Source organism: Diadema antillarum, unplaced genomic scaffold (genome assembly GCF_040938485.1).
Source record: "Diadema antillarum isolate AM-2024a unplaced genomic scaffold, OU_Dant_1.0 seq00000720_RagTag, whole genome shotgun sequence".
Taxonomy (NCBI): Eukaryota; Metazoa; Echinodermata; class Echinoidea; order Diadematoida; family Diadematidae; genus Diadema; species Diadema antillarum.
In genome coordinates this window covers 374,667-386,915 of record NW_027271624.1, presented here as the reverse complement: position 1 = coordinate 386,915, position 12,249 = coordinate 374,667, and the positions used below count along the sequence as shown (strand labels likewise).

The following is a 12,249-nucleotide window of genomic DNA, read 5'->3' as shown; positions in this document are numbered from 1 at the left end:
TAGGCAGTGTTGTACATACATACATACACACACACATGCATTCATACATTGTACATACCAATACATATGTACTTATACTCATACATGTACATACATTCATACATTGTCAATACACTTATTAATGTTGATTTGTGCATTGCCATGCATGTACAGGCAATACAATACAGACTATATATGTGCTAACACAGTTTAACATGAGCAAAATATGCACTTTAATTACTAAATGTCACTACTGTTAAATCAGCTAAAATTATTGTTTGAAAGATATTGTCTGCTGTATTTCTCAAAATAGTCTTATACAACAATGTACTTGTAAAATGTGGTGAGATTCTTCTATGTACAAATAAGGTACAAAAAATAACAACACAGCTTCTTTCACATTCACCTAACATTCAACCATGTACATTGTCTCTACATACCACTGTAAAACACAATATTTTCCCGGCATGAAATTTTCGCGAGTTGCCTCTAACATTCAATGCATACAGTGTAGATAAGAACTTCTGCATGCATTTTAACTGCACAAATCTTGGCTCTTGCAAAATTCGCAAAATTAAAATGCACACGAACATTCCTCGTAGTCAATTTGAGCGGTTCAGTTGTAAATTATGACCACTTCTAGGGATTGTCACAAAATAAATGATTGCCAAACATTCAGACTGCAATGTATTAACCCATTCTCTGCATGCTTCTGATAAAGCTTGAAGTGGACACATCAGGATCCTGTACGAAAAGGGTTAAAACAGAAGGCCTACCTTCATAACTACGGAGACTCAAAGGCAATGAAGTATTCTTGTAATAACTTGACACCCAGACTTCTTCTCTAAATGGGAAGAGGGAGATAGTGGGAGGGGGATGTGGTCCAAAGCAGACTCCTTGAAATTACCAAAATTGTCATCATTTTTCAATCTTATCCTAGCCTAGTTTAGCCTAGTCTAAGGCATGGATTCCATTCAACAATCACGCTACAGTACAATTGGCATGAGAAATACAATCAACCTTGCCTATAAGTTGAATCTATGAGGACTTAAGAAATAGCTTCGAAACAGAGAAAATTTGACTAATGAGGGATTAAAATCAATAGAATATAAAGAGAAGAGGACTTGAAATACCTTTGATTTAGAGGCAATTACTCGACTTGTGCGAGGTTGACTTAAGCAAGGTTGATTGTATTCATGAGTAATTTTCAATAATGAGTTGTTGGAATGTGTCACAAAGGAAATAAACAAAAATACACACTTGTAGGATTGCTTTCACACTGTATATCTGAAGCACCATGCAACCATGGTCTGAATTTGACATTTTATACATTAGACTCATTATTATAAAATCCTTGGGACTGGTAGTTTTTGTTTTTGTTTTGTTTTGTTTTTATGTTATATCAAAACTTTGCTGCAGTCCAGTCCAGAATAGTCCAGTACATAAACGATATAATATGGATGATAACTTTGTGTCCTGAATTTTTATTGCATTTTAAAGAGAATTTTAATCATATTTATTCTAACGGGAATGCACTGTAGTATCATAAACCAACTCTGTGCTCAACTATGTTGAGGGGTGGGAGGGCTTGTGGGGAAGGAAGACAATCCAATTCAAGTAGGGCTCCCTCTCTAGACGAGTGCAGCAAGGGCGCCCCCATCAATGGGTAAGGTGATGCCGTTGATCATAGCGCTCTTGTCACTCAGAAGGAACAGGACGGGATTCACAACGTCTTCAACCTCTGTTGTTTTTATTCATGTTGTATATCAAGCAAACCATGAATAAAGCAAGCAAACAATCATAACAGTGTCAGTCATGGATCTCACAAATAACACAAATGGGACAAAAGGAGGGATATTTCCAACAAAGATAAGTTTAGATAATTATCTTCACCAATAGGATTCAACAGGTAGCTTTAATCCGTGTCTAATGAGAGAAAGGATACCACACCCAGTAAATGCTAGTGAATCATATATTGAATCTTTCATTTTCATAATTCTTTAAGCAGTAATCCCTGTACATATATGCAAATTTGGAATTAAAAGAATCAAACTTTATCCTCTTTTTCACATATGATGAAAAAAAGTGGAAAATAAAATCAGTTCAAATCTTGCCTGTACTCAGCACTAGTCATTAGCCATCAATGCATTATCTGGGTCAACCATGTTAGAATACATCTAGTTACTAGTCAAATAAAAATAAAACATTGCTAACTCTTGGCAAGCTGTTACTACCATTCTGCTGCTCAAATGGAGCCATCTCAAATTTCCTGGCTTAGGATTATATAGGAAACTCATTAGTGAGAGTGAATTTGTGTGGGAAGGTACATTTTACAAAAACTGGATAAGCTCCTCAAATGACTAGTTAAGTATTGGTCAGCAGTAGGGCAAAAACATCTTTAGAGTCAGCAGAATCAATGCCCTTTTGCCAGATAACTAAAGACAAGGGATTGGTTACCAAGAAATCTTCCAAGAGGAATTCTGGCCAGCATGCTGTCCCTGGTTTCAGATTGCTCCCAGAATTTCTTGGCCATTGGAGTCAAGACTACCGTTGGGTTCACACAGTTCACTCGAATCTGGTATCAAAAGATAAAGCCAAACACACAGTGCTCTTGTTTAGCTATGAAACTCACATGATGAATGATATAGCAATCAAGGCTGAGCTCACTAGAATTTGACTTTCGCCAACTTTATTCAGATGCCCTTATAAAGTGAGTAATTTAAGAGTTTGCCAGCCAAGTACATACTCTATTAAAATCTCATGTCCGATTGATATTTTGCATTGTTTAATGACCCATGCAGTTGACCACGGAAAAAGGGATGCATGTCCTGCTTGACTGCTTTCACACTGGTCGATCAGCTACCTGTCAATTCTTTGACAATGGGAATCTCGTTTGAGGGCATCAAAGGTTTTCAGAGAATTGCGGAAGAAATGTGTTAAATCAAGAAGTATAACCTTCAGTGCTTTGCATCGTAATCATTGTTGTTGTCTTGCAATAACCAGCACAGGTGACTTCAGAAGGGTAAAAAGTAATAAATCATAAATCAAGTCATGTGAGAGCCAAAGAGTGTGCACGACAGGTGGAGTGTGGCTGCCATTCATCTTATACATGAGAGGTAAACCTAGGAGCACGAATGAGGAGACATTACAGAAAGAAGCTTTTCAGTATCGAATTGTGTTGAAACCTGAATTCAGAGAAAGACTTCACCTTGTGCTGTGCAAACTCCAGTGCTGCCACCTTGGTGTACGAGTCCAGTGCTCCTTTTGTTGATGCTGGAGAACAAAACAAAATGTCAACCACAGCAAAAATATATTAGCCAAATTAGTTTTAAGCCATTGGAGCTGTATATGCAAATAGTGTGGTTACTAACTACAGCAATAAAATCATCCTCGCTATGAAAGTTTCTGCCTGTCTACTGGTTAATGCATTCAGGAAAAGAAATGTTTCATCCTTGGTCACAAGCAATAATATTGGTATTCATGGAGAGATAGATAAAATGAGGACGAGGATGATACAGATGTCATAAAAATTATCATTATGATGACAGAACCAACAACAGTCTACTCTTTCTGCTACCACGGACTATGGTGGTAACAAAGCTAACTGTGCTGATAAAAGAAATATGATACAAATTACTTATCATTACAATATCACTATTGTCACCATTACTAATATTACTATTAATATCATTCATTATTATTGCTCTAGTATTTATGTTATTATTGTTATTTCTACTACAACCTGTATCATCATAATCACAGCAATGATATGAATTGCCACAACCATCACAATCGTCACCATGCCTCTTTGTTAAAGATAACACATGACAGATGTGGATCATCCGCATATTAATCTTTCTAACCCTTAGAGTCAAAAGAGGGCTTAGACACAAAGTAAAATGTCTTGAAAAGGATTCTTGAAATGGAAATGACTTGTGCACACTCTGTCAGCATTATACTGGTTATTAAGGTTCCACACGAAAATCAGGCATGCCCTAGGAAATACTGCTTCTTGGAAACTGCATACACATCAATTCAAATTGACTCTAACATATATGCTACAAGAAATGATCCAGAAAATATTGATCAAAGTGTGGCAAAAACTAGCTGTAACATATCAACACAGGTTTCAGCAGTAGCATGGTTTACAATCTAGTTTTGGTTGATTTGAATACTTTCAATTTGCATTCAATGAAAACAAATTCAGACTCCAAACTAATCTGCACCAACTAAAAGTGACTTATCTACTCCATTTTTCCAAGTTTATGTTTAAATAATGATTCAATACCAAATAAAAGTGAGTAATCTAATCCAAGGTTAGTTTGTCATTTATTAGTTTAAATAATAATTCATCCATGTCTCAGTAGAAGCAGTTTTCATAACTGTGTTGACAAATGATAGTGACAAAGCAATGTTAAATCCTCTGGACTTCATCAACACCTGTTAACTCACTACAAACAAGCTTCTGAATTTCCATAGACTGTTTTGTTTGCATCTATTCTGTTTCTCGAGTTAAGACAATATTTTGTACAATATCAAGTAGGATCAGATACACAAATGGTTAACAGTCCGGACTTTCCATTTTGAGGGCCCCATTCCCTCCCCCATGCTGACAAGCAGGATGGTTTTGGGTGTTTGCTTTTGTCTGCCATCATTTTGTTCAGAGCTTACCATAGACAGCATGGTTCTTGAGTCCTTGTAAGCTTGCAATGCTGGATAGGTTTACGATGGAACCACCCTGTCCCTTCTCAATCATTTTCTTTGCAACAATCTGAAATGAAAGAGAGAAAGCAAGCGTGTGTATGTCAAAGGCAAAGGAGAGTTGGTGGTAATCTATGTTGTATTTTCATTCTCAATTGGTCTTCTCTGTAACTCTATAATGCCATTTCACCACATGTTCTTAGATGATAAAGAATTTGCAACAACGTTTTACTACCATTTTGAAGCATTCAAATGTTTAATGATTGAAAAAAAAATCCTACTCCTTTTATACCCTATTCTTTCAGATTGAACTGAAAACTAATTGCATTATATGTAGGTATAGAAATCAACCTTTGTCTCCTTATTCTCCTCTCAATTATGGTTATTACAATAACTTTCGGAAACTTTGCAAACATTGCTATGATGGTTCGCCAAGCTAAACAGGCCTCTAAATGAAAAAGATGATACCTGGACTGGGATGTACCTACCTTAGTGATTTGCAGGCTTGCTCGGTGGTTGATCATCATAACGCTGTAAAGATCAAATATTATGCAAAGTTATGTAACCTTATAATGTTTGTAAAGAAATTAACACAGGATAATGTTCGTAAGCGAGAAAAGATCATTGGTTATAAACAATTATGCCATTCAAAATATGTTGAATGTCAATATGATGGCATACATTTGTACGTTTAAGAACAATTTGATTTCTCAGTGTATTAGGTGATGGTACATTGATATTATTCAGGACAACAGACAAACAAACAAACATCAATTACCTGTTCATCTTGCCCAAACAATTACTATATGAAACTCTGGTGATAAGTCCAGTAGGCATACAGAATAAAAGCGTTGACTCTTATGAGGCTAAACCCATAAAATTCTTGGCTGGATCCTTCAAGGGATGGTATAGAATTTGGAGGAGATGAGAATTGGGCTTTTAACTTTTTGCGAGATACCAAGAAATCACTTGTGAAATAGTACTGGAGCATACCATTTTAAGAGGAATTCAAAGTTTATTAGATGAAAATCAGTTCTGGAATAGCTGAGGCACACAAAAACAAAGTAAAACTAGATATATCGCTATGGCTACTGATATGCCTCCGCCATAATGCATGGTTCTCCTAATAGGTCTATAGTACAATGTCTTGACAATGTGTGATGACAGTTTCACACAAGTGGCAAAATATTAAAATAACAGGTTTGACACAAATGTGCTGAATGTTCACTTTCCTAGAACTAGGTTCAATTGGATGAATGATTAAAATGTCAGAGTGCAGGTATTTGGGGAACTGATGATTTTTACTTGACTTTTGACCCTTTCATAAGTTTATGCATTGAGTAATTTCCAAGGTATTGAGAAAAAGTATAATTTCAGTATCAAATGGGAAAATAGCATTATCTAAACCTGGCCTTTGACCTTTGACCTCACAGTTCCAAAGAGAATCACTGTTAGGTTGAACATGCATAAATATGTAAGTTTCATGATGATACCTTGAGTTACTTTCGAGATATGGAGGAAAAAGTGCAATTTAGCACTTTCACTTGACCTTTTACCTTTTGACCTTTGACCTTCTGGCTTCCCCAAAAATATATATTGGGTAATACATGCCATACATCAAGTTAAAAAAAAAAAAAACCTTCAGGCATATTGCATTTTAAGGAAAGTAGTGATATTTTGAGGAGTTGACCTTGACCTTTGACCCCCCTGACCTTTGACCCATGACCCCCAACTTCCCTAGATAATCACTGCCCATCGGTACAAGCATATATACTAAGTTCCATGAAGATACCTTGAACCATTTGCGAGATATGGAGAAAAACATGAAATTTCAATTTTTTTTTCACAAAATAACCTGTGACCTTTGACCTTTGACCCAGTGACCCTAAAATCCACACAAAGTATTATCCCCCAAGGATATACCCTCATACCAAGTTTGATGTAAAACCACCACACCGTTCTTGAGATATCGACAAAAACAAAACGGGACGGACGGACGTACGGACGGACGTACGGACGTACGGACGTACGGACGGACGGACGGATGGACGACCCGAAAACATAATGCCTCCGGCCACTTCGTTGCGGAGGCATAACAAAGCAATCCTGATGAAGGGTGGGTCCCACCTCTGATTTGGACATTTCAGCCATTTTATAACCGATTTTCATCAAATAAATATTGAATCCCTCTTGGAATTACATGCTCTTTCATATTTCATGAGAGGTTTTTCACTATCTCATCGAAAAATATCAGAAACCTGAAGTTAGGTCTCAACCAAAACTATACGCATCAAGTTTGCTCTAATAATGGTGGTGCAATATTTTACTTTTAAAGTTGTGTTTATTGCCACAAAACAATGACCTGAAATCACCGGAAACAAAGAGAATTTTGCTTACTCGTCATATGCTTCTGGTGATATTTCAAGACAAGATTCCGCACTGGATACACCTGCACTGTTGACGAGGAGGTCAAAGGCTGAAAGAGGGGACAGAAGCTTGTCGGTCTTGTTCCAGTCATGTATGTCTAGACATATTGTCTCTACTGACGGAATCTGCAGGGAAAGTCATAGAACATTGGCCTGCTAGACAAGCACATCATTGTGTCACCTTCAGAATAATTGCATGACACCTTTGTATCCTGGGATATCATATCATTGGTATGAAAATGATCAATGAGAAGTAAAGTAAAATACATATTGATACAGTGCCTGTCAAACTTTCAACATCTGCATCATGAACAGGCTGAAAAATTTTGAAAATCCTACTTCACTTCTAGCATAGACATACTTGCACATTTTTTAACCTCCAAAATAAAAAGCTGTTCTTTCAAATAATTTTTTAGTTCTTTTGTGGCACAGAAAAAAAAAATGTCAGGTTTAGAATATCTGACACAAACTGCTTGGAAAAAAATTGTTTTCCTTTTCCGGAAATGCATGATATTGTGTCTTGGTGACACTGACGGAGCCTATGAATATTTGAAGAAGTCTGGGGTGGTGGCAAAACTAGCTCAGTGTAGCTGTGCATACCTTTCCAATGACAATAGCACCGATTTGACACTTACCTCTGCTTTCAAGCTGTCCAGATCAGCCTGTGACCGCGTCATGGCAGTAACAGAGGCACCGCATTTTGCCAGGGCAATTGCAATTCCTCTTCCAATACCTGAATGTACATTATGTAAAAGTCAGATTAAAATGAGAGTAAGGGGTAACGTTAAGTCTTCACATACTGCAAGGAGGTATTGAGACACAGACTCTTAATCTTGATATTCTTGGTTCATATTAGCGCGCTGCAAGCACTCGGTCAGTCGGTGAGTAATATGCCAATATGCCTGAGGGCAAGTCACTTTATCCTCAAAAGCTGTCATTTAGTGTCGATTCCCCATTCCTACATTGTAACAAGTTTGGCTATCATTGGCATTACACATTGAATTGCTTCCTTTGTCAATGTTTGTAGCCACTTAAATCAAACTTAAGCTTGAAATCAAAATAGGCCACCACATAATTTAACACATGTATGTTACACTACTATTACTAACAGTTGCATCTATGGAATATGGGTAGCCGTAGCTAGCGTAGCAATAGGGCCTACCATGTACCAGTACCTGCCAAGCCTTACCAAGGCCAGGCCTAACTGATAGTGTCTAGACTATATGCCCAACAATCCTGTTGAACATTTGGTAATCATGTAGAAATGCACACCTACCGGTTTCTTCGCCGTATATCGATTAAATGTTGCGCACCTGTTGGAGGTGCTCAAATGAACCATGTGAGAGTATTTTCGTGGAATTTGAAAAGTCGAAAAGACAAAATTAAGAGAGAAATCGGAGTTTGGAATTATGTCGCTCGTGAACTGGGCAAAATTGTGAAATCGACCCCAGTCACCGCAGTGCGAGTGCATCCGTGCGTTAGCAAGCAAGGCTAGGTTAGGGTTAGGGTTTAGGGTTAGGTTAGGGTTGTATTTAGGATTAAACTGGCCATTAAATTAGTCGAGGGACATTAGGGATTCCCTCAAATACTAAAAAGTTGAAGACCAAAGAAAAAAACGGGAGGATGAAAGATGCTACGCTGTACAGCCTGTGGAACTCAGCCCCGCTGCTGTGTATCAATCTCGCGAAAACACCATTTGTGGGGGCCGCATTCACAAGTATTAATTATACTGTGGAAGAAGGCCCCTCTGCCGTGCTAATGTACCGATTTCACGAGTATGCCGTGAACTGCGCATGGGGCCTGGGCAAGATCGCTGCACTTTTTAGTTGGAATCCGGAATTTTGTACTTCCTTATTAATTAAATATTGACTTTCAAATTCCATGAAACCGTGGTACCGAAACCGTCTGATAAAGTCCATCTTATTAACATTAGCATGTCTGATAGCCATAAGAAATTTCATGGACAAATCATTTAGGGAATGGTAGGTACCCATGGGTAAGCATTTCTACATGATTACCGAACAAATAATACAATTAATGCCTTAATGGCCCCCTTGCCCTTTGAACTTTTTGAGAGATAATTACAACACCAATTATGAACTATTAAAGAGCATACAAGTCTAGGAGGAATTCAAAGCTTGTATGATGAAAATCGGCTTTAAAAAGGAAATCAGCAGAGGTAAATTTAAATTTACATACAACGTTAGCTTCCAACACAACACTGACACAGAAATACATACATGGGACCCGGTAGCAGACTGAACATCACACCCCGCCTCTCCATAAACAACCATGCCTCTCCAATAGGAATGTGCCCATTAAAATCTATATTGTGTAAGTACTCTATTCAAGCATTGCGTCTACCTTTTCCAGCACCGGTGACAAGGGCTCTCTTTCCATCGAATCGAATTTCCATGTTTTCTACGAGTTCCGAAATTTTCCTCCAGCAGCTCAGCGAGATCTCGACTTCTAGTTCCAGGGACAATTGTAATCGCGACTCAAACAAGACTAGACTGTGCCTCGATTACACATTTTGCATGTGATCGATCAGGCAAAACCTCGACGCGGGGAGCGATCCCTAGTTTGCAGGCACAAACCCTAGGCCTTGTTGGTCGTATTAGGAGTCTGCATGTGCCAAGACTAATACACGCAAAACTGCACTGCAGCCTCTCCTTGTTGGGAGAAGCTACAACACAGGGCCTAAGTGCCGAAGTGGTGCATATAGTAGTCTTGGCGCAGACTCCTCTACGACCAACAAGGGTTTGTGCCTGCAAACTAAGCGATCCCCGCCTTTGTGCATGCCTGGGTTGTTCCTTTCAAGAGAAACCTCACAGGGATCAATATTCACCACATTAATTTCTAACATGATGTTACTGATTGTTGTGAGTTTAGCTCGTGCAAGCATAACCGCATACATATTGTTATATTGGGAATCTCCAAATGCTACGGTACACGTTCTTCATAATCCTGTTACAAATACATATAGGCCGGCCCTACATAATCATCTGATCTTTTTTTTTTTTTCATTCTTTTATTTTTACGCATTCAAAATCATACATTACATGCAGGGGTACATTAATATCTTTGTGTTTTTACAATAACTGTGCAAGAAACGTTCTTGCAAACATGTACCTGAATTTGCTTGAGGTTTAGGCTCTTGTGTTTCGGATTGAAAGAATGTTTATGTTGTCTTTTAGATTTAATTATTTAATTTTTTTTATTTATTTATCTATCTAATGTACGCAGTATATACCGTACCTTCATCTACCAGGCACATTCAATCAATATAATTAAGCTGTTGCAACATCATGGTTGTAGGATTCCATAGATTTCCACTCAGATATCTACACAAAGATATGGAACATAGGCCCTTGACCCATTAACCGACAACAAGCACTACATGACACAACACCACACACACATATAGGCCTACAAACAAAAAATAAGGGTCATATAAATATATAAGAAATTAAGTGGGTCCTGCCAAGAATGGAATGGAATTTGGTGTACTCATTCCTACAGACACATCACCATCAGAACAGTTTTCCACACATGGATCATAATCCATTTTGATTTTTTGATGACACAAGATATATTAGTAGTATGTAATACACAGTACACCCTTGTAATACGAGTTATCTGTTTGGCATTATAGATATGTCTGTGTATTTTTTTTTTTTTTGTTATTTTTTAATTCTTTTTTAATTCCATTTCATGTACAGGTCTGCACGTGCCCATGCATAGACCTTGTTCATTTTCTTGCCTGAGAACCAGGAATGTTAAATTAATAATTTTCAGTGTCTGCTGCGGGCTTACATGCTGAAAATATTTCTGGATTCTGGAGAAAGATGACTAAAGGAATGACTGCGGACTCTATCTCCTCTCTCTTTTATTTTTCACGCATTTGTTACAAAGAAATACCACTGCAGACAAGCTTAGAACATTATTTGATAATCCTAATGTGTTGCTACATTTTTTCATCAGGTGCCTTTCCAGATGATGTATGAAAAAAAAGTACCTTCTTTTTTCTGAGTCAACTTACCCATTTCAAAGGTCCATCATAGGGTAACATGTTTCTATAAGGACCATATAAACCCATTTATGTATGTGCACAGTACCCAGGAACTACAGTTGTGTCAATTTCAAGTTTGGGGCTTGCTCATCAGGTTTAAACACTTTTCAGAAAACAATAATCTCTATTCAAGAAAACAACATTACATCGTAAATATGTACCCCTTCTGCTCTATACTGTTCTCACCACAAATCATATCATGACAATTTAATTTCTGTAATTACATTATAATCTATAATCAATCTCTATTTTACAGCACTTGAAATTAAAGAAGCAGTATTATGCAATATGTTTTTATCAGGTAGACATTTCATTTAATCTCTAATTTCACACATAAGACATGAAAATAGATGTTAACTTCCGTTAGACATAGAGATCTGTTGGTGTATAGCCCTACATCTGTACTGTGGAATTATATTGCACATTGTTACATTCCAATTGATATTCTGTCCCAATAATAATTATTTAAAAAAAGAAACAAGATAAATATTCAGTTTCATGTGATGAACCCACATGCCAAGATTAAAAATAGAGAAGTTGTTCAAATTGCTTTCTTAAAAAAGAATATATACAAATAAAAAAAAAAATAATTAAAAAAAACCACATAAAATTTAATGGTAAAGACTAGTGTTTTATCATACTGGATTTGCTTTATCTGCGGCATTCAAGAAAATAAAGTGTGCGCCCATACATATGTGATAAATTATCATTACAATTTCCTTTTTGACACAATGGGTTTTACTTGTAAGCTTTACTCATACACAGATTAATGTAGGTACATAAAACTTAACATCTTATTTTCTTCTCAACAAAAACAAAAAATTGCAAGGTGTTTGGGTGTGGAGATTGTTCTTGCTGTGCATGCATCATAAGCCAAACTGATATCAACTGGTTTATGAAAGCAATCCTCAACTTTCCATCTAATATTTCACAAAGTTGCTGGTTTGGGATACATGTCATAAATCTTAACAACATGTTTTTAACCCAACTATGCCCTATCAGTCTTAAAACCATCTTCCTTTGAGAAATAAATCTATTTGCAAATGACAAAACAATGACATTGAATTGTTT

General features: G+C 37.0%; 1 protein-coding gene across 1 annotated transcript; it reads right to left on the bottom strand.

Annotated features, from left to right (window-relative positions):
• Positions 1-1,610: 1,610 nt before the first annotated feature.
• Positions 1,611-9,522, bottom strand: LOC139738093 (L-xylulose reductase-like). The gene is made up of 8 exons (XM_071648756.1): positions 9,471-9,522; positions 7,742-7,839; positions 7,078-7,232; positions 5,169-5,211; positions 4,651-4,750; positions 3,188-3,252; positions 2,437-2,554; positions 1,611-1,720 (listed from the first exon to the last, which is right to left on the bottom strand). The coding sequence occupies exons 1-8, from the start codon at positions 9,520-9,522 to the stop codon at positions 1,611-1,613; spliced, it is 741 nt and encodes a 246-aa protein (XP_071504857.1).
• Positions 9,523-12,249: the final 2,727 nt, after the last annotated feature.